This window comes from Copidosoma floridanum, unplaced genomic scaffold (assembly GCF_036245765.1).
Source record: "Copidosoma floridanum isolate Cflo_tuat_1 unplaced genomic scaffold, Cflo_Japanese_pri ptg000040l, whole genome shotgun sequence".
In the NCBI taxonomy this organism is placed as follows: domain Eukaryota; kingdom Metazoa; phylum Arthropoda; class Insecta; order Hymenoptera; family Encyrtidae; genus Copidosoma; species Copidosoma floridanum.
In genome coordinates, this window is record NW_028321917.1 from 4,886,366 (window position 1) to 4,913,413 (window position 27,048).

The following is a 27,048-nucleotide window of genomic DNA, read 5'->3' on the forward strand; positions in this document are numbered from 1 at the left end:
TACATGACGATGAGCTTTGCCACTGCTGCTTGACCAGGGACAATGGGCTGAGCTCTGATCTTCACGCATCCCCGCAACAGACTAACATTACTTACATTAAATACATTACCGATTATATCTACGTACTGTATTTTGACTGACTGAAAATAATTAATTGCAGTGTTAAGTTGTAGTCCAAAGTCTGTTTGGGATTCGAAAATTCTTCTTTTTCATATTGAAAAAAATATGATTTGTTACCAAAGAAATTACAGTTTATAATTAAATAAAATTGCTCAAAAAGTGTAATTATTATTGTTGAGGGTACATATGGTATTCGTTGCGTTAAAAATTATGTTGAGCATTTTGTGCTTACTTTTTAAAAAACACTTATTCGGCTGCAAAAATTAGATTGTTCGAGAGCAACATTTACATTGCACTTGAATAATTTCCAATTCTGTTTGTTTATTATAAACAAGTACATTTTCATTTTCATGCATAAAAAAATTACTCCATTAGAAATTTAAATAAAAGACTAAAAAATATGTGTTTATAAAATTGTTATAAAATATTTTCGTTTTATTTACTGTACGTCAACTTTTTAATGAATTTCATTAATGTGAATATTTTAAGGACAATCCTGTATGCACTTAACTATCGTAAATTTGATCAATGAACTTTTGAAGCGATAAAATTACCAAGCACCTCAATCACACCTATTAACGAGACACTCATGAATTTACAACGAAAGTTCCAATCTTAATTTATCCATCAAACTGATGCATGGGACAGTATGATTACATTTATATAAAAAATTATCATTAATATACAATTAACTATGAGTCTGGTACTCTGTACAACTTCAGCGTACGATCCATACTTGTGGACGCGAGATAATGAGCATTTTTACCGAATCTCACACCAGTTGCAAGTGCTGTGTGCTCATTCATCACTTTCAGTTCGTTCCACATTTTACACAGGTAAATCCTAAAACAATTTGAAAATCGTAAAAAAATTGTTTTGTTAATAAATTTAAGCTAATCAGTCTCGAATTAATTAAATTTATGTTAATCTCACCTAACATCAGTTCCCGCTACTGCAAGATAGGTACCACTTTGATCAAAGCAGATATCTTTTACTTCATAGTTCTCGTCCAACTGTAAGGTCTTGAAGTTTCTCAGTTTACGTAAATCCCAAAGCTTGACGCACGAATCTTCAGCAGCTGTTGCCAAGTAGTAACCGTTTTCTGAGAAACTAATAGTAGTGATGTGCCCTGAGTGGCCAGGGAAATTCGCTACATTGGATTGTTCTTTTAGATCCCAAATTTTAACTTGAGAATCTGCTGTTCCTGTTCCAAAGATAAGTCCATCGGGATGAAACTGCGCCGTAGTTAGAGGCTGGCTGTTAGGCCCAGCAATCTAGTAAAATTTTATAAATTAAAAAAAATAACAATAACGTATGATAAATGACAATCTTTTTAATTTAAATTTTACTTTTGTCAATAATCTTCCGGTACGTATGTCTGAGAATGCCCAATAATGATCGAGAGATGAACTCAACAAATAATCCCCTGTAGGATGTAATGATAATCCAGTAACATTTGCGTCGTGAGCTCTCAAGTAAAGAGTTGTTTGACCTTTTTGAACATTCCAAATGCGTATCGATGTGTCGGGTGATGCAGTCATTACTACATCTTCATTTGGATGATACACAACTTTAGTAACCTGTATAATTAAAATGTTATAAAAGAGTTGTTAATAATTAAGTTAATATTAATGACATGTTTTTCAATTTACGTGTACCTTCTTTGTGTGACCTTTCAGCACAGCAATCACTTGCTCAGTATCTTTATTGAATACCGTTGCATTTTTGTCTGCTCCTCCGGTTAATAATTTACTAGTATCGGATGCTTGAATATCAAGTGCCAAAATGCCAGGCACACTAGCAGAATGAAGACCCTATAAATTTTAAAGAGCAAAGAATAAAAATATCTCAGTAATCTTCAAGAAATTACTTTCTAGTATAAGTTCAATTTTCATACTGAATGCGATGCACATGTATGGAATTGCCTTATGTTATCCTGGGTCTGTAAATCTTCTGGAACAGATCTTCCACGGCGCTTTCTTTCTTGTGTAAGAACCGTTGCTTTTTCCTGCAGCTGCTGAATGATATCATCTGTCATTCCAGCCTGTTCGTTAGGTTGCATAGCAACACCTGCTGCTTCTGCAGCTATTGCCTGTAAACAATTAACACCACATGAAATCTGAAGCATTTTGCATCGTAAATAATTTTATCCATTGTTTACATTTGTTATGCTGTTCAAATGTATTGTGGTACAATTTTAAATATGACTGCAAATCATTTGTACTCACAGGTTGAGGAACAGCAGGCTGAGCAATACCAGCCTGTGGTTTCAATGTAGCTAAAGCCTCTCGTGCAGCCGTCACTTCCTTTGTTAATCTGGCAATAACTCTGCATGCAGCATCATACTGGTACAGAGCATGTGAAAGTTCTTGCCTGGCAGTTTGTAGTTGCTGCCTCAAAGTAAACGAATGCAACATCACGGCATCCCACTCGTCTTGAAGGATTTTTAAAATAGCTGGTATAGAGGTGGCACTTGGTGGTTTTGGCCTTGTAACCGGCTGTACTTTGAGCTCAATGAGCTTGTCAATGCTCAACTCTTTTCCATTGACTGGATCAGTGCCAAACTCTTCGACGTATTTCTCGATCAGCCGTTTCTCGAAAACAGCCCCCGACACTGGCGATATCACTGGATTTTCCGGCGTTTCATTGGAAACTGCAAAAAAACATAAAATGTATTGTTATTTATCCCATGACAGTACTGTATGGGATACTTTGTATCTGTCAGCGATTTGTCACGCAGCGGAAAATGACATCGTGAAACTGGAGTTAACCACGTTAGAGTACAAAATTGCTGTCAGGGAACTCATCACATTTGAAACCGGTCTGACAAATACAAACTTCTTTCGGCAAAAGTGTTTTTAAGGTTATGCAAAGCTGGAAGAAAATGTTCGTTGCAGCGACAATGTCTTTGAAAGTGGAATGCATTTGTTACTGAAGCACGAGTTTGGTTACTGTTAAAAACGGCTATCTCATTAGCGTAGAAATAATAACTGAGAAATCGACTTACTTGCACAGGTGAGCGACATTTTTGCCCACGCGTATAAGCCTAGCGCTCATCAAATCAAAGTGATCAGAGTGTGCCTCTATACTGCGAGCATATACAATAATATACAACATAGGCAAATATAATCCAGAATCCAGAATCCAGAATCCAGACCAGGGGATAGCTCTGCGAACTCCGCGAGCAACTTGCTAATTTCGACTTAAAAAAAATACCCAAAACTGTGGAATCGTTAGCAACGTTTGCAACCGCTTTGTAAAAAACTGTCGGATCAAGCAGTTTTGCAAAAAAAAATAAATTTGATACCGTCGTGCGAGAGACATAAAAAGTATCTCATCCACCCTTTGTAGTGTGTCTATACTATCAAAATTGATATCGATCGTTTGCAATTTAATTGTCGTTTATGTTGAACAGTTGCAAATTGTCATATTTTTATGTATAGCAGGTAAAATAATTATTTTTGTCGAATGTGGAATGTGCGATTTTTTCTCAATACAATAATACATAATACGTATTGCTGCGCATGCGCCGTGTATACAGTTCCACACAGCAGCTGGGATTTGGGATATAGTTCCGGCCAGATTTGGGAATTCTCTAGGACCCAACCTCTCTGACGTGGGAAATCACTAGATCAAAAAAAAAATAGTACCGAAGGTGACGCGCAAGATTCAAATAAGGTCCAATAACACAAGCATCCATCACCTGATGACCCGGGGCGCTTACTGGCCACTCTTTTAAATAAATAATTATTAACAAATAACACAAGCGCCTATCACCTATTGACCCGGGGCGCCTACTGGCCACTCTTTTAAATAAATAATTATTAATAAATAACACAAGCGCCTATCACCTATTGACCCGGGGCGCCTACTGGCCACTCTTTTAAATAAATAATTATTAATAACACAAGCGCCTATCACCCAATGACCCGGGGCGCTTACTGGCCACTCTGTTAAATAAATAATTAATAATAACACAAGCGCCTATCACCTATTGACCCGGGGCGCTTACTGGCAACTCTGTTAAATAAATTATTATTAATAACACAAGCGCCTATCACCTAATGACCCAGGGTACTTACTGGCTACTATTGAATAATAAATTATTAAGTAATTACAAGAGCGCCAATTAAAAAGATCTTTGTCGTACTAGATAGGCAATCAAAATTGTGATATGTTTAATATGTTATCGATCAACTTTTTATCATTTAATAGTGTTGCAAACAAGTGTCCTGGATCCTCAGGAAGAAGGTGCTTGACATACTTATGAATAATTATTTATTTACTAGATTTGCAATTAGCGCCCCAGGTAATACGGTGATAGGCGCTCGTGTTATTTATTAATAATTATTTATTTAACAGTGTTGCCAGTAAGCGCCGTGGGTCATCAGGTGATAGGCGCTTGTGTTATTATTAATTATTTATTTAACAGAGTTGCCAGTAAGCGCCCTGGGTCATCAGGTGATGGATGCTTGTGTTATTAATAATTATTTATTTAAAAGAGTGGCCAGTAGGCGCCCCGGGTCAATAGGTGATAGGCGCTTGTGTTATTTATTAATAATTATTTATTTAAAAGAGTGGCCAGTAGGCGCCCCGGGTCAATAGGTGATAGGCGCTTGTGTTATTTGTTAATAATTATTTATTTAAAAGAGTGGCCAGTAAGCGCCCCGGGTCATCAGGTGATGGATGCTTGTGTTATTGGACCTTATTTGAATCTTGCGCGTCACCTTCGGTACTATTTTTTTTTTGATCTAGTGATTTCCCACGTCAGAGAGGTTGGGTCCTAGAGAATTCCCAAATCTGGCCGGAACTATATCCCATATTGAGAAAAAATCGCACATTCCACATTCGACAAAAATAATTATTTTACCTGCTATACATAAAAATATGACAATTTGCAACTGTTCAACATAAACGACAATTAAATTGCAAACGATCGATATCAATTTTGATAGTATAGACACACTACAAAGGGTGGATGAGATACTTTTTATGTCTCTCGCACGACGGTATCAAATTTATTTTTTTTTGCAAAACTGCTTGATCCGACAGTTTTTTACAAAGCGGTTGCAAACGTTGCTAACGATTCCACAGTTTTGGGTATTTTTTTTAAGTCGAAATTAGCAAGTTGCTCGTGGAGTTCGCAGAGCTCCAGGGGATGGATGGGTTTACGACAGTAGTAAGAAATTTTCTACTGTATGATTGTATGAGACTGTATAAAACGTATGAAACGTAATATTTACTGTAGAAAATGATGACGTAACGATACCCTAAAACCAGCGCAAAATTTTAAAATAAAAATATCAAACACATTAAACTTGAACAATTAAGATCTAATAATCTAATGAGCTAAAAGTTTAGGAACGTAAATTTGTTCTTGATAAAATGTTTCTTAGCCGAGCAAGTAAGTATCGGCGATTAACAATCCAACGATTTTTTAGTAGTCAAGAAAATATGTCCTTGGGTGATCAAGCAATGGTGATAAGCAACCCAATAGTTAATTTTTATAGAGAACCAATACTGAGCAAAAGTTTAGTTACTTGTCGTCGATACTTGCCTTCCTAACAGTCAGTTTATACATGACTGAACACATATAACTTATGTTGCTATTTGCTAAAGTTTGCTTGCCTGAGGTAACATTTTGTTACCTAACTGAACTAAAAAACAGTTGCTTTGCTAATCACCGATGCTTTTTGCCTAATGGTACATTTTATTAATAAAGAATACTAAAAACAATTGGGCTGCTAATCACCGATGCTTGCTAGCTCAAGGATATATTTTGCTGACTAACTATATACTACAAAACAGTTGGATTCCTGGTTGCCGATACTCGCTTGCTCGAAGATGTATTTTGTCGATTTACAATACTAAAAACAGTAGGGTTGCTGATCGCCAGATGCTTGCACGTCCGAGGATACATTGTTTCAATTATTTACACGAAATATAAAATTTAGTATCATTATTATTATTATTATTATTAATATTATTATTATTATTATTATTATTATTGTTATTATTATTTTTACTATTATTATTTATAAGTTTAAGAAGAGATGTCAATGAGTTACAATTTAACAGTAAACGTTTCGTATGTTTAACAAAAATTAAGATTTATGTATTAATGTTTATCTTAAAAATATTAATTTCATTTTTATGTAAACTAACGGTTAACAATCTTTACTAATAAATTATAAATTTATACATCATTACGAGATGAGACGTTTCGTAGTGTTACTAGCGCCCCAAACACGGCTTCGCCCGACACAGACCCGAGATTTACTGAATGAAACACCGCAGTGTGTTGCCACGTAATATAAAACGTTATCAGTTAAAAATATTACATCTTTTTCTGACACTTCTCGAAACAAGAAAACTTCTTATTAAAAAAAAATTCTGCTCGGAATCCATGCAGTTTATTTGGTCAAATACTTAATAAGCTGTAAAAAAAAAAAAAAAAAATTAACTATGATTAAAAGTACTGCACGTTCCTTACGCCATACAATGGTTTTTGGCCCTAAAAGATCGTTGATTTGCACTTTCTCACGTTATAATAAATGAAAAGGGCTATTTGTTAAAACTTTGAAGATTTAAAACAAACATATATAATTTTTTTTTTTTTATATTATAGTGCTCTACGTCCGGCTCCTTTAATAAGGGCACTACTATGGGCACTTAGCACTTTGGAGAAGGAAGGGAAGAGGGATGGGAGGCCTGCCATTACTGGGAGGGGGTAGGGGGAAATTAGGCAATGATGCTGCGAGGAGGTCGCCTAAACCCTCCTCGAGGAGCATCGCGTGGTGAAAAAGCACATGTGAAAAATCACAGAGGTACTTGCCCGAAAAAGATGCACTAGCTGTGAATCGATTCACGACCTAGCCGACTGAATGAGCCACCGCGCGCTCTCAAATATGTATAATTGAAAAATTGTTTTTTCCAATCTTAAATCTTTTTTACTAAAGCTAGAAAGTTCTGGAGCTTAATCTCTCTACTCTATTTTTTATCGACACAATGAATACAAACACACATTATTCTACCTATTTTTAAATCGGGAAGATTTAAATGATTACTGTCAGGGTTGTTGTCAATTTTAACGCTGCTGCTTTGATCTCGATAAATGTTCTGCGTCAGTTTCTTGACATCTAAAATTGATAAAAACTATACTCAAACCATCTAGGAAGTGTCAAGAATCAGTATGCAAAATTTTAGCAAGATAGGTTGAACAGTTTTTGCGACTTTGCTTTATATATTAACTAGCGACTCCCCCCCCCCCCGACTAGGCTTCGCCTGAGACTCACTAAATGGAACACCGTAATGTGTTAACATGTAATGTGAAATGTTTTCAGTTAAAAATTTTACATATATTTCTGACACTTATCAGAACAAAAATCTTCTTATTAAAAACATATTTGTTCGCAACCCATAGAGTTTATTTGGTCAAATAATAAGCTGTGAAAATTAGAAAAATTAGAATTATGCTGAAAAGTACCGTGCGTTCTTTATGCCATTAATTATTCGTTGGCCATAAGGAGCCGTTGATTTGCAGTTTCTCTCGTATGATTTACGAAAAGGGCTATTTTTTGAAGCTGTAAAAATTCAAAGCTCACAAAAAATAAATAATTGAAAATTTTTTTTCTCTTATCTCACAACTTTAAACCAGAGCAACAAAGTCCTGGAGCTTAATCTCTACGTTTTTTATCGCAACAAAAATACAAATTTAATCCATTTAAAAATATGGAAGATTCATGAGATTATAATGAGGGTTATAGTGAAAAAATGATCTCTCGCTTAATAAATTCTTTAGTCATTTTCTTGACGCCTAAAATTTTATTCATACGATGCATTTGAAGTTTTCCTTCCAATTCGACTTCTTGTGACTTTTGGCATAGTTGAGACTCTTGTGAGTCCTAAAAGCTATTTTTTCTAATTTTATAAGGTTATAATATATTTGTTGGCAAGGTAGTTCGACGTCCGATGACCCTGAAAAGGACCGGTGAGCTTCTTAAGTAAACTCTTTCTTGACTTCAGTTAACAGCAATTGTGACTGCCTGGATACCTCAGAGTGATCTTCTCTGACCTGCTATTGAAGCCTTAGACTGATCAGGAAGAAAACTACAATGTTTGGAGCTTTGGAGGTAGTTTTAGAGCTCTTTCCCAACGTCTCCTAGTATAACGTCGAAGACGTTGGTATCTAAAGCACCTTCTTTTTTTGCAGAATCAGTTGTTTTGGTGATCTAAGGTGGAGAGGTTGGTTCGTGACGCTTGCCCATTGGAGACTGTCCCGTTTGCTCACGTTTATTATTTTCGAGTCGAGAGGATAATATAGGGTCATCGGTCACCGGGGTTCCCAGCATTGCGACGAACAACTCCGCTCGTCTCCGAATATCGTAGTAAAAATATATTTGTTGGCAAAGTAATTTAAATTTAGGTGGCCCTTAAAAGAACTGATGACATTAATGGTTAAGTAGGGAACGTAAATACTTATAACGACCCTGAAAAGGGCCAGTGGTGAAACTTGCAGCTATTCTTTATAATTATTTTTGATGATGGAGAGCCAGCTGCGGGTAGCTTGATTCTTATCCTTTGAGTCTCTGTGTACGGAGACCGTACATGAAGGAGGTACGTCGCTGACCAAAGAATATCTCTTCTTTAAGTCGTACCCCGGTTAACCAACCGTTCATCGTTAGTCAGGAAAGTGGGCCTAGAGAATACCTTCTCTGTAGGTATGCCGTTGGGACGACCCCTAAGAAGGACGTCGTTGTGGCTGCCGGTACTCTGCAGGGCTGTCTTCCCTGGCTTGTATTTGAAGTATAGAAAATTCTCTGACAGCACCAGGTCAAATGGTTGAACAGCCACATAACGGCCAAAGTGTTGGAGCAGGTTGTGCTCTGGCTATACAGGTTACTCTACATCTGGCTACTCTGGTTATTTAGGCGATCCGGGGTTCAACCCGATTTATTTTGCTTGCCCATGAAAGAAGAGTGTCATCGGTAGCCGGAATGCTCAGCTGTACGACGGAACATTCTGTTCTAGGTGTAGTGCCAATGATCGACTCTTGATGGGGCATGTTATAACTACTCTTTACTATCTTTGGTTGCGGGTGGCTTCAATTTTATCTCGACGCCACCTACTGAACAGCGGATCCTACTGAACTAAAGCGTAAAGCTAGCTTATTTTAGCAAAACTTTGAGCTTATTTATTACTATTGTTATTAACTTTTTTAAGAAAAAAACTATGCGAAAACCATCTCGCAATCATCAAGAATCAGTATGCAAAATTTCAGCAAAATCGGTTCAGTAGTTTTCGCGGTTAGCGATTACAACGATTTTAGCGACTTTGCTTTATAAAATAGTAACCCAGATAATTAAGATAAGATAAGATAACTGAGGAAGATTAAAGGTTCATTCCACACCATACATCCTTAGGAATTCATGTAATCACTCAACAAAGACGATATGCTACTGTGCGTGTCATGCGTCCCTGAAGCCTTTTTTTTATTTGTCTTTTTTTTTATAGTGGTGTAAGAAACCTTCTATAGGCACCTTCCTGATAGAAAGGTAGTGCCAGATTCTTACTGGTTAAAAACTACCACCACATGGAGGACCAGCCTGATTGGCTATACACTCCTATAAAGAGAAGGAATTTAGAGAAGCGGAGAAAAAGATTAGAAGAAAACAAAATTGGACTGCGGAGAGTTGAGGCCAAAACAGCTTAGTAGCTTCATAAAGGTGCCTTGAAGGCGCCTGAGACCGCTTGACTCGCCCCAAATTAGTATTGCGTAGGTGCTGATGCTGCGGATAATTGCCGAGAAGGCACGTAGTTTTGTCTGGCGTGAAATCTTTTGGTTGCTGAAGAAAGATCGTAGCGACAAAAAGTAGCCCTTGCCTTGTGCTGGGTAGATTGAATGTGATTGTTCCAGGTGAGCCTTCTGTCGAAGGTGACACCGAGATATTTAAAGGAATTGCTCCACTTTATTGGACAAGAGTTTGATTATGTTTGGAAACAAATACAGCTTCGGTTTTTCCCCTCGTTGATGGGAAAACGCCAGGACTTGTACCATCCAGTTAAACGAATTATGTGCTCGTTGAGCTGGTTGGTGCAGTTTATAATCGCCTTAGTTGAGCGGATTACGGCGATGTCGTCTGAGTATAGGGCTGTTAAAATGCGACCATCATCTGGGATGTCGTGGCAGAAGATGTTGAAGAGAAGTGGAGATAGCTTGGCCTCTTGGGGAATTCCTGCTGTCACAACTCGTGATGTAGAGAGTAAACTGCCGATCCTGGCTTGAAACGACCTTTTAGATAGGTAGGAGCGTATTATACCGATGAGGTAGTGTGGGTACCCTAGCTGGATAAGCTTGTAGATGAGACCGTCGTGCCAGACTCGGTCAAAGGCCTGGTGGATGTCCAGAAAGGTCATGGAAATGTGATGACGTTTGTTGAGTTTGTCGGCGACAAACTCGGCCACACGTAGTAGCTGGTGACCTGTTTCGTGTTTCTTTCGGAAACCGAACTGTGTGTCAAGAATGACGTTGTTTGGATAGGTGAAGTTATCGAATCTGGTTAACAGAACTGCCTCAGTGACTTTGCCAAGTGCTGGGAGAAGGCTGATTGGCCTGTAGCTTTCGGTTGCTATTAGCAACTTGCCTTGCTTCGGTATGAAGACGACCACAACTTCTTTCCAAGCTCCAGGGAAGTAATTGATCTGCATGACGTCGCTTATGATGTTGGTGAGCGCGACAAGGTGCTTCCTGGGAAGGATTTTTATCATCTTGTTCTGTATGCCGTCTTTGCTAGGGGCTTTTTGATTCTTGAGGTTGCAGATGACCGAGGTGACTGCAGTAATGAAATTCGGCCGACATAGGGTGAAGCTGTGCGCTTCGTTGGATACGTCTTGGTGTGTACCAGGTCCTCCAGGCTAGAGAATGGTGAGCACTGGTTTGGAGAGAGTTGCAGCAAAGGCCTCGGCTTTGCCGGAGTCAAGCGTCAGGGTAGCATTTCCAGTTTTAATGGAAGGGATTGCTGTTTTCCTGTTTCGGAGCTTTTTTATTACCTTCTAGGCACTGTTCGGGTGAGCCTTAGCCTCCTCAATGAAGAGGTTGAATTTTCTGCTACGGAATTAGATTAGCCGAGATTGAACCTCGCGCTGTAGTGAGTTGAGGAAAGCCTTGAGCTGGATGGTACGGACGCGCTGCTAAAGTCTTCAAATCTTATTTCGCTTAGAGATGAGATCTTGAATCTCAGTGGGAAGTTTGAGACGAGTCTTTTCTTGTAGGTGGGAAGAGGTGGTGATGTTCACCGCAGTTTGTATCTCCGAGGTTAGGGCGTCGACTGCTGAGTCCAGTTCGATGAAGTTGGATATCTTGCTGCATTTAAACGAAGATTCCTCCAGATAGTATCTCAAGTGAAGCCAGTCCAACCTAATAAGTGTTAGGATTGGAGAGACTAGAGGAGTCAGAAGAACCTCGAACAGAACTGGGAGATGATTTGAGGAGAGTTCGTTCAAAACACTAGGGTCTTTGGCCAAGGAGATCCTGCAGGATATTCCGATGTCTATAGTATGTCTGGTTCGTAGTCAGAGTTGTCTGGGTAGTGTGAAGGTTCCGATGGCACTTCTGGAGTCAGTTGATGTTTGACAAGAATTTTTAGGAGATCCCTCAAGCCTACTACGAAATTTCACGTATTAAAGTAACTCCATAAAATTGATTGCGGGAGCAACTCAGTTAACTTAAAGTAACACTGAAAACACAACCACTCACCCTCTAGTGGTCAAAAGTTAAAACTCCCCTTTCAGAACTGTTTAGTAGTTAGTTTTTGTAAGTAGCATAAAAACGTTTCTATTGAAGTTATCGTTAATTTTAATAGCCTATGAAATATTAGAAGTTGTAATTGAACTTCTGTCAAAACTTGGGATCGATTGGTTCTGTAGTTTTTGAGATTTTTGCGAACATACAAACAAACGATGCCTCTTTATATGATAGTAAATTTTAGGATAGGACGTTTTTTTAAAAGTAAATTTGAGATAGGACGTTATTTCATATTATTTTAAGGTAAGATGGTTTTTTTACATTAATTTGAGGTAGGATGTTTTTTGATATCTTTTGATATTATTTTTGAGGCAGGTCGTTCTTATATACAAAACTGACGAAAGTCACCCTGAGGTCCCTGAGTAATAAGTACACCTACTAGTAAATAAGTACACCTGTCAGTGACAGGCTGTCACCTGTGATGTAGGCACAATTTTTGTGAAATATTTGTGCTGTTTTTTTTTAGTTCGAGATGATGTCGCATGGGAGTCGACGACCGTATATATACATGTAGTTATATTAGCAACAGTAATAGTATCATTTACTTTCAAAAAATTTATGTACATCAAAAATTGTATGCTGTATAATAAAATTATTTAATTGAAATGTACATATAAATAGTAGCTAGTAAACTAAGTTTTTGATCATCTTGATAATTCCTTGTGTTCTATGTTTTGCTTTAAAATTTCGTTATATAATAATGTTCCCATTGCCTTAATATTATGAAAACGTAATAATGTAAAATTTTCGCAATTATTTGCTTTATATGTTCATAACAAGGGAACTTGAAATTTTTATTTTTCTGTATTTTTTTAGTAAATCATATGAATTGCTATTGATATACACAAGTCCTCCACGGTTTTTTATGTTTACTTATAGGGGGCTTCGCCCCCTGCCCGCTCCGCGCCCCAACCCCCCAAACTTTTTTGATTAAATATATTTCTAATAATTATTTAATCTAAATCGAATGATTAAATTTTAACAATAAATCTAAGCTCAAACGAATAAAACGACCTCGATTGGCCTGTAGGGCGCTAGATGTAACCAGCGCTTGTCTACTTAAATCTCATATGTACATTTAAATGTACCGCCTTTCGTCCCTCACAACCAATCAGATCACGGCGTATTTTGTCGACAGTCACGTGACAGTCATTCTTTTAGAATAGATCAGTCCAGTCCTGCGGCACTCCTGCCATCAGTAGCAATTCACAATTTTGTAAATTTTCACAATTTTATAAATTTAGTCGTTAGAATGTGCTTTTAATAAACAAAATATTATATACAAGTTGAAGTAAAATAAATAGTTAAATGGAAAATAATTTTGCCATTGAACATGTCATCACAGACAGATCTGCAGATACGTCTTTAATGACATGTTCATCATAGATTTGTTTGACTAACGTGATCGGAGATCGGAGCGCTCGGTACTTAGTAGCTCTCATGTATTGGGTTTGGGGTCCAGTGTCCAGTAGTTCGGTTATGATCGTTCTGTTTCGTTTGGTAATTCGTTGTGACAGAGAGCACTTTATAAGGACTTGAGCTTTTTAGGTTTCAAGCATTTAAGAATTTAAACTTCGCGGTTTGCGAATCAAAGTACGGCGAGAGCCAAGGTAGGCTCACTTATATCCAGACAATTTTTGTTTTGTCTTTGTCCGAGTTCGCGCAGGAGCCTATATGACGTTATAATTGGGTACCAAATTTGAATTTGTATTTTGTGCTAAATATTAAATCATGTTAAAAGAATATCCTAAACTTGTCTTACTCGTGTCTTACGTCAAGTTTAGACATGAATTTGACAAGTGTAGGATATTCTTTTTGTCCATGTAATCTCACCCTAGTAACAGCGAATTGAATGGAGTATCATGATAAAAACTTGTACACAAACTGACTAGACTGAACTAACATAAAGTAAATGTATTTTACAAAGTAAAAAAATGCAGTTAACTTGTAATAATTAGTTCATGAGCAATAATAAAATTTTAAAAATATAAGCAAAATTTTGTATATCTTAACAAAAAATCAGATAACTTAGTGTTTTCAATAAGTTTTGAAATTTTTTTGAAGAGTTAATACATTTCTCTTTCGTAACTTATAACTTATAGTTTAAAAAAAATTTTGAACAGGTCAGTCGTTTTTACAAGTCCGACGTTGTACTTCATATTTTTAAGTAACAGTGACCATCAACACTCACCTTCTCAATAAATAACGAAAACACTTTGTTGCTTGCTGCTCATTTATACACATACAATTTGAATTTAGCGCTGATTATGACGTCACACAGGCTCCTTCTCCGATTGGTTTGGTCATGTAAACATGCGCGTGGGCCTACCTTGTTTTATTTTACCATGGTTTTAAGCATATGTTACTGGGGTCTGGGGTATATTTTATTACAGTGTCAGCGTAAGCGACCTCGTCGCCAGGCGCTAGCGAAAAGACACGTGAGTACTTATAACATATTACCTACTTAAATCACTTTCTCTCAGGAGTGGTATTCCGTAACTACTTAGGTAGTTTGCTGTGCATCAGCCTATGCTACAATATAAGCTAACACAGTGAAAAAAAGTTACGGAATACCACCCCTGATGCTCTCTAACTCAACATATTTCTTGTACATAAATCTCCGCTGAGGTAGCATTCAAAAGTAAATTTATAGCTGTTATGACTGTAAAAGTTGAAATTAAGTCAAGGAAATTAATAACAGACTGTGGACCACAAAGAAAATAAAAAGAAAATCTGTATAAGACGACGTTGGCAGGTACAACTCTACAACTTCGTACTTTGGCCAAGATAGTGGTGCTGTGCGCGCGCGAAGAGATCCAGTTTGCACCGGATTGCGGCAGTAGAATCCGTAATACCTATAGGTCTTTTTTTTTTTTTTTATTATATTGCTCTATATTATAGTGCTATTCACATACTTTTTTTTATCAAGGTAGGTTAAATATAACAGTTTTTGTATGTCCCATAAACCGGGACTAACTGAGTGGGACAACTGGGCCATGCTATTTTTTGATGTGCCATTAATCGGTACCTCATATTTTTCTCCATTATTTCAAATTAAATTATTATTGCGATCTTATTTATACATTAAAATAAATTTTTTATTGCTAGAGCACGTCATTTTACATTATAATACAAAAAAATTTCCACTTTTGTGTATTTTTTGGTTTTGAATAGCTTAATTTACTTTTTAGTACGCTTAACCCTGTCTCACAATAGGGACATTTACCTTAACAACATATTTTTCATACATAAAGAGTTGCTCTTCAAGCCTCATTCCTCTCTGACTCCAAAAAGTTCGAAACACTGATTTTAGTGTAAGTACTGTAAGTAGATGCGGAATTGCGGATACTGCATAGAGTGCATAGGTGCATAGTGCACACATATGATCACGTATACACCTATATTCATGCAAGGAGCAGCCGACGATCGTCGGTGTAGGTCGGAGCACTCAGCTGCTTGTCCACGCGCTCTCATGGCATATTGGACGAATATACATTAGATATTTTTTATCTTAAAATTTTGTGTTGGTCCGAACTAAACTAAAAAACATTATTAATAGGAAATTTTCCGCTTTACACGCTGGTATTTTTATTTTCGTTCGATCTGTTATCGTTAATGAGATATAAGCGAAATAAGTTTTAAACGCTATTTTTACGCTATTCAAGAGAGCTTTCGAGTTTTTAACTATTTTTTTCGTAATCTACGCATTGAATTACGTACTATATCAAAAACGACCCCTTGGATATCAATTGTTAGGTTCAGCGGATTTTCTACTCGTCTATCAGCTTTCGTTCGCAGATTTTTCGAGTGGCAACATACGGATAAGATATTTTTTTGTTAAGTAGCAAAAAAAATAAAAAGTAATTAGCGTTATTAACATAGTGATGTTGCGCATCTTACAATTTATTAGATTTTTGGTTTTTCATAAGTATTTTTTTTTATTGCACAAAATTTGACAGCTTTTTGTAAGCTTTCAAACGTGTCGATAACAATATTTTATATGATTACCACTCTTTAGTTTTGCAAGTTCGACGATACTTATTGTGGGGAAAAAAATTCCGATCAGTTGTTAAATGTTGCATTTATGTATAGATTTCGAGTAGCATAATGTTGGTTCATCATTCAAATAAGGCAGATGCGCGCATAATTGCCCACGTTGCGTACATGTGTATGTACACTTGTAATATTTACATGAATATAGTCTACAGCACGCGTTATATGATTTTATTTTACTATGTTTTTAGCGTTATAAGTATTTTTTTTTTTTTTTTTTTTAATTTTCACGTAAATTGGTTGAGTCGGGGTAATTGTTCAAAATCATTTCATTTTGTTTTATTCAAATGTACATGATAAAAAAAATATATTTCGATAAGGAAATATTAAATCAGTCGAAAAAAAACAGACACTAAGCTGAAAAACTCTTCATAGGTTCGAGTTGATATTACTTAGTAACATTTTTCTTAAAAGATTGTTGAGAAATTTTTAATTTTTCCGTAGAAAGATCTTTGGGCAAAAGCGTTTGGTAAAATTTTCCATCCTGTATTCGATTACACACTAACAGTTATTCACATTTTCGTGGTCCTTTATCTGGCGAAAAATCAAAGGAGAAGAAACGTAATAAAAATTGCATTTCTTTACACGCACTGGTAATATCTCACGTTTTGAATGAAAATAAGAACACTCAATAAAAACGTGACTATTGAACAGGATAAATTTTTCTTGATAAAATGTATTCATTTTGCCAAAAAATTTTTTTGTTTATCACCATTTAAAATACAATATTTTTTAAATAATTATTTTACTTCATCATAGGGTGAGAGTCTACTTTCACCGTTACATCACCATTAATCGTTAATGACGTTTCGTTTTTGCTCATTTTTTTTGTTCTCACCTTTTTTACAATAAGCACATGTATTGGAACATTTACTACTTAGTACCTTAGTAGTGTAGTGTGACATGATGTGTGGATGTGTATATATATATATATATATATATATATATATATATATATATATATATATATGTATGTACATATATATGTATATTTGTACATTTAAATGACATTACTGTTGAATACTCGAACAGACCTTATGTGTACACGATAATCGGGCTCGTGTAAAAAGTCGTCACATTAATAAATTGTTGTAGGTATACCTAAATGAAAAAAAAAAAACATTTTTATGTCGATGGCCTTTTCTTTACACAAGTATATAAATAATACAAGTACTTAATTGATCTAAATTTGCAGGTTTGGATCTTAGTTGAGCTCGTTCGTTCCCAGTTGAGACTCGCTTTGCGCACACGAAAACAGGAGAGAGAAAAGGCGGAAGGAAAGTCAGCGAGAGCGCGGTGGCACACAAGTGTACACCTTATATTATTGGTGGTGTTTGGTGTACTGCAGGAAAACGAACGAGAGAAGACGGAGACTGTGCTAAGGAGGGTGGAAGACTGGAGGTGTGGTCCATATTTTCAAAAGTGAGTTCGGAGTCCCGAGACGACGTACCTAACTATACACACGCACCCCCGCTGTCCCAAGCAGCTTCCAAATAGCAGAGTGTAGAGCGAGAGGAGACTACAGAGGGAGAGAGAGAGAGCCGTCATATCAGCGAAACAAAATCTGAAAAGGCGGAGGAGGTGGGATTCAAAGCAGAGGGGCAGGCAGTAGCACCAGCAGTCCAGCAGAGCAGTAGAGCGGGACTTCTTGCTTTAACGGGACTGTACACATACGCCAAGTACTCTTCGCGCGTGGGTGGTAAAAGTTAGAGGTGCGTGTGCGTGTTGCGGAGCAGCAGCAACAACCAGCAGCCAGGATGTCGGACAACAATCCGGAGACCTCCGCCGACCGCAACGTCGAGATCTGGAAGATCAAGAAGCTCATCAAGAGCTTGGAGATGGCCAGGGGGTGAGTCAAAAGCGTTCTCTGTTTCGATTTATCAGGGGACATTGGTGCATATGGCTGGATCTTTTTTATCGCATTGGAGAAGTGAAATTTGCCAGTGCCATATGTTTAAGGAGTTCGGTCGAGAATTCTGGCAAATACTCGTCTGGGTGGAAGCACGTGGAGTCAACGCGATGTGGGGTTAGGGACTAGGTTGTGGATCGCTGCTGTCTGGCTGTTTTGGCAGCATTGATCAAGCTCGTGTGCAAGGTGTATTTGTGTGTGAGGAATTCCGATCATTCTGTGTGGCTACTTCCAAGGTAGTAGTCTACCGCGTTGTAATCGATACTTTTTTTCTGTGATTTTTTTTTCTTGTATATTTTTCAGACAATCGGCTAGCTTTTTAATTATTATATTACTATTTCAAGTAGAATTTGCCTATAAAAAGAGGGAAAACATTTTTTTAAAGATTAAAGTCATTCAAGAACACTTGATACATCATAGCCTGATTTTTTGATGAAAATGATGATTGCTCCATGCTCACACTCATTGAAATACTCACATTTTGCCAAACTTCATTGCGTCAAAAAACTTAAGTGGTTTAATTGTCCATTTGAGTCCGCGTTGTAGAGATATCGAGTTAGTAGACTATCAATCTTCAGTTTTTATTAGTACAGATTTTTTCTAGTCTTTAAATTTGAAATCTCATGCATTGAACAAACTTACTCAATGTAGAATTCACCAATTTAGTTTAGGTACAAGTGTATAAGGTTTTTGTTTCTAAACACATTGCATTATTTTCTAGGAATGGTACAAGTATGATTTCACTAATCATTCCGCCAAAAGATCAAATCTCCAGAGTCAGTAAAATGTTGGCTGATGAATTTGGTACAGCATCAAATATCAAGTCTCGAGTGAACAGACTATCCGTCCTTGGTGCCATCACATCAGTACAACACAGACTAAAATTATATACCAAAGGTATAATTTTAATTTAGTATTATAACTTGAAATTGCATTTATTATTTTTAATATAACTGTTTTGAGTTTTGATAATGAAAATTAACCTTGACTATCGCATTCTTTTCATGAAATTTTTGTCTGCATTGCAGTACCTCCAAATGGCCTGGTTATTTACTGTGGTACAATTGTTACTGAAGAAGGGAAAGAAAAGAAAGTTAACATTGATTTTGAGCCATTTAAACCTATTAACACTTCACTTTATCTCTGTGACAATAAGGTACACACATCATTTTGTAATCAATTGATTATTTTCATTATTATTATTTTTTTTTTTTCATTCACTACATTATTTTTTTTAGTTTCACACTGAAGCGTTGACGGCGTTGCTGGCAGACGACAACAAATTTGGTTTTATTGTTATGGATGGTAATGGTGCGCTTTTTGGTACTCTACAAGGAAACACACGAGAAGTTCTGCACAAATTCACAGTTGATTTACCGAAAAAACATGGTGAGGCCTCCAACTTTCTTCTTATAAGAATACAATACTATCTCCATATGAAAGACTCTCAACATCAAAGATGCTTTAAATTGTTTAACTTGACCCCTAATTGGGTAGTCCTTCTCTTGGCTCTAATTTTGCACGATTGTTTTTTTTTTGAATCAGTATATTTATTTTTTCCAGTTTAAAATAATTTTTACTCGCAATCAATGTTTTCTCAAAGCTTTAATCAACGGACTTGCTACTACACAGATAATTATTGTTACTATTAGTTTAAAGTTATTTTGATTTCTTTATAAAAATGATTTATTTTTTATTCTCAATAAGTATCATTACTCATCCGAACAGTAAGACTGCGGAATACAGTAACATTAAATTTTATTTATCAAATTACATAATTTTTCAATTTTGTTCATCGATTGACTATTTATAGGTAGAGGAGGTCAGTCCGCTCTTCGTTTTGCTCGATTGCGAATGGAAAAACGTCACAATTACGTACGGAAAGTAGCTGAAGTGGCGACGCAGCTCTTTATATCCAATGACAAACCTAACATTGCTGGTTTGATACTTGCTGGTAGTGCCGATTTCAAAACGGAGCTTAGTCAATCGGACATGTTTGATCCCGTAAGTTGACACACATTTTGTGCTCATTTAACTACTTGACTAGCTATTGTGGATTACTTTTTAATGTTAACAAAAGCATAACCTACTGAAGAGATTTTATTACACAGAGATTGCAAACTAAAATTATAAAACTAGTCGATGTTTCGTACGGTGGTGAAAATGGATTCAATCAAGCAATCGAATTAGCTGCAGAATCGCTGCAAAATGTCAAGTTCATCCAAGAAAAGAAACTCATTGGTATGTTGAATAACTATTTTCTTGATTTTCAAACCAAAGTTGTGAGTGCGCCCAATTGATGCACGAACTTTTATAATCAGGTCGTTACTTTGATGAGATTTCTCAAGACACGGGAAAGTACTGTTTTGGCGTTGAAGATACCCTGAGAGCTCTTGAATTAGGTAGTGTAGAAACCTTAATTTGTTGGGAGAATCTCGACATCCAGAGATACGTGTTAAAGAATCATACGAGTAGTGAAGAAAAAGTCTTACATCTAACGCCGGAACAGGAAAAAGACAAGTCACACTTCACAGACAAAGAGGTGAATATCTACTGGATTTTATCCAAAAACGTACAAGATTTGTTTACTTATCTCAAACATTTTGTTTCAGAGCGGGGTTGAGTTAGAATTGGTGGAGTGTCAACCACTACTTGAGTGGCTTGCAAATAACTACAAGAGTTTCGGTGCGACATTAGAAATTATTACGGACAAGTCTCAAGAAGGATCGCAATTCGTTAGAGGCTTTGGGGGTATTGGAGGTGAGTTAGTATTACTTAAGCAAAACATATCTTTACCACATATAGCTTATAATATAATATAATTACATTTACTTTGCATAATCTTAATTATGGCTAGTTGAATAGTACATATTTTTCCTGGAATCTTAAGGTGAATACTTATTTAAATTATTCTTCTGATGTATCAAAAATTAACAAAAAATTTTACTAGTTAAAATTTGTAAATAAATTGGATGATCCTAAAATATATATTGAGACCAAAAAAAGTGTCACCTTAAGACAACGAAAAATTAAAACGACCAAATGTTTAATATAAGAGTGTTTCGGCGTATAGGAATCCTCCGCTACAAAGTCGACTTCCAGTCATTACAGGCTGATGAGCCTCTCGATGACGTCGACCTCGATGATTATTAAAAAACTCACGTCTCTGTCGCTTGGTCAGAGCCGTGTTCAGGTAGTCCTGTTAATGATTATTCAAGCGTGCTACTTCGCTCTTTCGTTGTACACAATTGTTACTGTTTTTTATTTTTTTTATTTTTATTTTTTTCTTCATTTCTCACGTTTCATTTCACTATAGTGTAATACCTGGCTTTTTCGTTTTTTTCGTTTAAAAAAGTAAAAACACTTTCAAAAAAGTGTCTACATTATAAATAATTTTTTTACATCGATTTTTTAAACATTCAATTTGCCTAATTTTTACTGATTTCAAAAATGCGATAATGTCGCCAACTTCTTCATTTAATTATTTGTTTTGTTAGTGTTTCTTATCATACAGCAGTAGTTTAGTTGTTTGACTTGTATGTATATTTTATAAAATTTTATTTCTTTTTTTTTTTTTTTAATAACGCGGAAATAGATACAAATGTACTGTATATTTTTTAGTCTTTATTTTTCGTGTATCGATATTATTTTTACAATTTTCTGCATGTCTCCACATCAATGTCTTCATTTTCCGCATTTGTAGGCCGTCTTCATTAACAAGATGAATATGACCATTTGTCTTCTCTAATAATTGCGACGCACGCTTATAATCATATCGTATTTTTCAGTTATTTCCGTATTGTAATTATTTTTCAAGTCTGCCTTCGATTCGTTTAGATTTTGCATGTTAGATATTTGTTTAGACATCTGTCAAGAGCTGTTGCATTAATACACTTATAAAAAATCATTGGCAGCCATTGTCATGTTTTATGCGAATATCATTTTATAATTTTACGTGTCGTTGTGGTTCGGAAATTTGACTTTCCATCCGCAAAGATGCGTCAAATTGTACGCACTTCAAGGGAGAACGTAAAGAAAATCTAAGACCTAAATCCCCTTTTTTACTAAAATGGGTGATACAACGATCTGAAACTTTTTTACTTGCGCTCTTTAGATGTGTTATGTACAATTTTGACATCTTACTACGAAAAATAGTTACTTAATTATTTTGCATTAACTCTGCCATAGTCATTATAAAAAAAAACGATCAATTAATAAAATATATTATGTTACTTAACTTGTCGATGTCATGTGTTATTTTTAATTGCTCAGAATGCTAAAAAAACTCTAGTTGTATGAACGATAAAGAGGAAGATTCCGTAGTCTGATTAATTATTGTTATTCCTTTTTGTCAGCTTGCTAACTGGAAAAGGTAACTAAAAATGTAAGACTGCAAAGCGAAATTCTTCCTCTAGTAGTTGAGAATAGTTCAGTAAAATACATGGCAGTTTATTAATGGGAATGTAATATCTTTCATTTTTTCTTACAGGTATTTTACGGTACAAGGTGGACTTTCAGAGCATGCAGTTGGAAGAGGCTGAGTTCGACAGCTTTGACTACGATGATTATTAAATTTATTAGACTCCTGTTTGGATATTTTCTGGAATAAGTAAACGCAGAAACGATGACTATCATACAAGAGGAAACGGAATAAAGAAGCAGCAACGCATCAACATACACACACGCCCTTTAATAGTGGAAACCAAGAAACGCCGAATAAATATATTGAAACAAATGCGCCAAACTCGTCTCTTTCTCTCCTTCTTTCTTCTATCAAAGGAAAAAAGTGAAGAGATAAACGTAAAAAAAATACTTATATTTTTTTCTATAGCAAAAATTTTGAAAAGTACTCAACTAGAAAGGGAGAGGAAGAGAAAAATGTGGTGCTGTAGGAACTTAAAACTCTGATATATCGAAAGAAAAGACTCTGGTGCTGTATGTTGTTTTTAACGAAGCAAATGTTTAATGAAATGAATCCAGTCTGTGTACTTGTGAGTCAGAGACTCGACACGAAAAAGACTGTGACAACATAAATTATAGAAACAAAATGAATTTATTAAAAAAACAAAAAAAAGCCAGCTTGCTGCCTGCCTATGACGTTGATGAACCAACTATGACGACTCGCTGCGTCGCATTTTTCTATCTCGCACCGTTAAACTTCGTTGTCGAGGCTGCTCTAAGACTCGTTACACACGGAAAATCATAAACAAGATGCCGTTACAAATTTATATTTAATTAGATAAATTGCCGCTGACGACTGGCGGATAACTTTAAAAGAAAGTTTTTAATTCATATTTGCACGAAAGCTCTGTGTCCTGTATTGTACATGTATACTTCTTTGTCGTCAAAATTCAGCAATAGCTTGTTTCGGGTAGCAAATAATTTTTTCTCGATTTCTGTGCTTTTTAATTGAATAAAAAACAAAAAACAAAAAAATGCCAAAATTAAAATTTGTTCAAAACTAAGAAAAACGAAAATAAGAAAAATAATTCAACTTTTGTATAATTTTTTCCAACGGAGCAGTAGCGCTGAAAAAGCAGTCTTGACAAAGCTAGTCGATTTGTCTATGGCGCTATTTCTCGTTGTATAGAGAATCACGGACGAAATGTAATGAACTAATCGCTATTGAACATGTGTACAACATTAAAAGTACTTTACATAAAAGAAGGATCTTACGTAACTTAAAAAAAATGGAAAATATTTAAAGTAAAACTATTCTTGGAATTTTAAATAATTGTAGTTTGTAGTAACATTTCTATATTATAATTTATCTTCTTAGATTATTGTTACTTTTTTATTTTTATTTTTACTTTTTTTTTTAACACATGTAAAATTGTAAGTAATACTTGTTAAATTTGTTTTATTTTACTACAATACATCAAAATGTTTCATTGTTGAATAAAAATTGAACGTTTTTGTAAATTCTGCGCTTAAGTTTCTTCGAAAAATCAATTACATTTCATAGTGATTCATACGAAACATTTTATAGAAAAATGATATAATTTTTTTTTTCTATTGAATATTTAAATAATTCTTGGAAACAATTATACATTATCATACTATCACAGCAGTATGTTACAATCACGTTATTAGACGTCGTGAAAGAGTGTACAACATTCGATCGTGGGGGAAAAAAAAATTTACAAACAACTTAATCAGTCGTTCTCCGGCACCAGCAAATCAAGACTATCTCCCGAAACAGTTGCTCCAATGTATTTTTCCTCAGCACCACGTATACTCAACTTCGAACCTGGAAGCTGGGTCTTCTTGTCGTCCATCATCGCAGCTCTCAACCACTTTGAACTAGAGCACCTTTTGCAAGTCTCCATTGGTATTCGGTCCAAGCTTACCGTCCTGTTGCCGCATTCGCCGCACTTGAAGAATCTCTTGACAGCGTCGAAGACCTTAAGGGGATGCTGCAGCTTCTTGCACAGATCAGAGCCAGAAAACGCAGTGTACTTACAAATTTTGCACTGCACGGCCTTACACGCTATCTTGAAAGTCGTCAGCATCTTTTCCTCCATACGTTCCTTGGCCAACTGCTTTCTAAAGTACAGTTCAGTCTCCTCATCCTCGTGTTTCTCGACGAGATCCATGTGCGCCGACTTCTTCTCCAACATTTCCTGAAACCTGTTTTTCACGGCCAGTTCCTTCTTCGCCACCTTCTCTGCCATCGTCTCTCCTTCGCCAGCTTCCTCTTCCCTTCTACGCTTTATTCCTCTTTCTCTAAGAATTTCTTTGCTCTTCTGACTCTGGTTTGGATCCAGTTTTTGGATCATGCCGTTCTTCCTTACGTACTCGAGGGCATTGAGCTTGGCTCTATGTATGTAACTCTTAGGGGTTGACTCGGAAAAGTCGATGAAGCCTCCCTTTGCTCCGTTGCCCAATTTTGGGGTCGACAGCATCATTTTGGCCTCTGTACTCTTTTTCTCTAGCTGCGACCCCGGAGAAAGATATTCGGAACCCCAGCCACGCAGTTTATTCAATTTTTCTAGATCTTTTTTTGTTTGATGAGCAGTTAATTCAACGCTGATCGATTTTACCTGTCTTTTGTTTGCCATGGATTCCATTTTTGCTTGTGTTCTGCACTGCTCCAGCGCTTTGGCGTCGCCTTTAAGCATGGCCAAGCGCTCGCGATCTTTCTTAGCTTGGACCTCGTTCCTCTTTGCCAGGACTGCCACGAAAGGTTGAGCCTCTGGATGTCGTTGCTGGTATAAGCTAGTAGGCGGCTTTTTTGCCTGTCCCAAAGAACCTAGCTGGCCGATCGTCCTTCCCAGTCCATGAGACTGGATATCGGTTCTCTTACTGAACTTGCCATACTCCTGCTTGACGTGGTAGACGCAGTACTCACCGAATCGCAGGTTCACAGGAGCCGTGCAGGGCTCGCCGTTTTTCTTCATCGACCTGCACTTGCTCAAGTCTTTGGATGAGCCCAAAACCATGACCTTGCGCTCGTTGTCGACGGATAGTGTGGCCAAATCCTTGCCATCTTTGTTTTCCAGGACGGTTGGATTGAGTATGATGACGGCGGTTCCGGTTGGCAATTTCCAGAGATTCTTGTATGCACCACTGAACAGGAACACCGAGACGGTGTTCATTTCCGTCGAAAGGTCGGATATCTTCCAAATGCAGTATTGGCTGCCCTTTACGGACGTTCTCGTCGCGCTTTTGCTCAATATGACGCCACCAATCACCCAGTCTTCTTGAACTCTGATTGAGGATACATTCAACAGGTGTTGCTTCACCGCTGAGACTGTAACGGGCTTTCGTCCTTGCATCTTCTCAACTAGGTCTGCCGACGAAACTAGGGGTTTTACGATTCTTAAGCCAAATATCGGATCGCTGTACACGTCTTTCGTAACCGGGGTAGAAGCTTCAGCCTGCAAACTGTACTTGTCGCTTTTTTCGGATAAACCACTGAAACTGTTGGATAGAGAACTACTGCTGGCTTTTGTCTTGAAACTTTTACTCAAGGGTGGATTGTATGTTTTAGCAGCTGGGCTGCTGTAGCTGTTTTCTTTCGTAAAACTCGAACCAAGGCCTTCTTTTTCAGATTCCTTAGTCTTTATCAAGCGTTTTATGTCCTTACCGTATTCGGAGTAACGCTGCTGTTCAAAGTACTTTGAGTCTTCCTCGTCGGATGAGTCTGCATTGTCATTAGCAAGTGTGGATTTTTTCTGCTTCTTAGGAGTCTGCGTTTTGTTTGCCAGCTCTGTAACATCATCAGATGTGTCATCAAGGAAATTATACTCTCTCAGAAAATTTGTTTTCGAGAGTGTCGAGGCGTCTGTATCTGTCGATTTTTGCGATGCTTCGGCAACACCATTGTCGTCGTCTGTTCCCAAGAGGGTAGCCAGCAACTCGTCATCGGAATCTGGTTCTGAATCAAGTTTTGATTGCTCCAAAACAGTAACAGTACTAGGTTTTACTGGCTTGCTATCTTCCTCTGCTGCTGATGACAGGAGACTAGCCAGCAATTCACTGTCAGAGTCACTGTCACTCATTGTTTGTTCAGTTATTTTCAACTAAAACTAATTACTTTCTCTACAATAGAAAAAACAAAGCAATGTAAGTACCTGCTCATAAAATACTTTTATTTTAGTATATTCAACACACTGCATTTCTTAACGATACATATTTTCCAAATAATAACAATAGTATAAAATAAATTACATGTACATTTGTTTACCTGGCTGTTAAATATAACTAACACACGTTGAAGGAAGTTATAGAAGACACATGATTACAAAAATTTATATATTCTATATCCATGCATAAACTTCATTTAGGGCAAACTTAATATACATGTCACCAAATTTTTATTTTTTTTAGTAATATTATTATTAAATTAAAAAATTTAAGCCAACAGTATGTTGTACAGCTGATGTTGTATGGCACTGACAATGAGGGAATTATAGTTATAGTGGTCTTAAATTTTCTGAAGCAGACGACAAGAAACAATGAAATCCCGCCAATTGAACCATTAAAGATGGCGCGCGACTCGATAGCACAAAAACGCGAAATTCAAGAGCTCAAGTTTACTTAATTTAGAGTAATTCTACTTTATACTTACAGACTAAGAGCTGGGGTCGTGTGGGTGGGTAAATTGCGAAATCAAAGCCAATTTGTCAAATATTGGAAAAACTCATGATTCGTGGAGATC

General features: G+C 36.6%; 3 protein-coding genes across 6 annotated transcripts; 1 reads left to right on the forward strand and 2 right to left on the reverse strand.

Annotated features, from left to right (window-relative positions):
* Positions 1–404: 404 nt before the first annotated feature.
* LOC106641545 (pre-mRNA processing factor 19) lies at positions 405–3,213 on the reverse strand. The gene is made up of 7 exons (XM_014356006.2): positions 3,128–3,213; positions 2,349–2,773; positions 2,018–2,212; positions 1,779–1,934; positions 1,470–1,700; positions 1,054–1,394; positions 405–963 (listed from the first exon to the last, which is right to left on the reverse strand). The coding sequence occupies exons 1-7, from the start codon at positions 3,144–3,146 to the stop codon at positions 813–815; spliced, it is 1,518 nt and encodes a 505-aa protein (XP_014211492.1). The 5' UTR covers positions 3,147–3,213; the 3' UTR covers positions 405–812.
* Positions 3,214–14,321: 11,108 nt separating this feature from the next.
* eRF1 (eukaryotic release factor 1) lies at positions 14,322–23,614 on the forward strand. Of its 4 annotated transcripts, XR_001339043.2 has the most exons (12): positions 14,322–14,361; positions 17,172–17,825; positions 18,607–18,782; positions 18,914–19,041; positions 19,124–19,274; positions 19,699–19,889; positions 19,997–20,126; positions 20,207–20,427; positions 20,498–20,645; positions 20,959–21,078; positions 22,241–22,269; positions 22,375–22,462. XR_001339043.2 is itself a non-coding variant. In XM_014355994.2 (11 exons), exons 2-10 carry the CDS (start codon positions 17,734–17,736, stop codon positions 21,036–21,038), a joined length of 1,317 nt encoding a protein of 438 aa, XP_014211480.2. In that variant the 5' UTR covers positions 14,322–14,361; positions 17,172–17,733; the 3' UTR covers positions 21,039–21,078; positions 22,375–22,464. The 4 variants fall into 4 exon arrangements, 3 of the variants coding, with proteins under 3 accessions (XP_014211480.2, XP_014211478.2, XP_089454081.1); XM_014355994.2 differs by lacking the exon at positions 22,241–22,269 and having other exon boundaries at positions 22,375–22,464; XM_014355992.2 differs by lacking the exons at positions 20,959–21,078; positions 22,241–22,269 and having other exon boundaries at positions 22,375–23,614.
* Positions 23,615–23,728: 114 nt separating this feature from the next.
* On the reverse strand, positions 23,729–26,691 carry Mcm10 (minichromosome maintenance 10 homolog). Its single transcript, XM_014356024.2, has 2 exons — positions 26,575–26,691; positions 23,729–26,429 (listed from the first exon to the last, which is right to left on the reverse strand). Exon 2 carries the CDS (start codon positions 26,387–26,389, stop codon positions 24,041–24,043), a length of 2,349 nt encoding a protein of 782 aa, XP_014211510.2. The 5' UTR covers positions 26,390–26,429; positions 26,575–26,691; the 3' UTR covers positions 23,729–24,040.
* Positions 26,692–27,048: the final 357 nt, after the last annotated feature.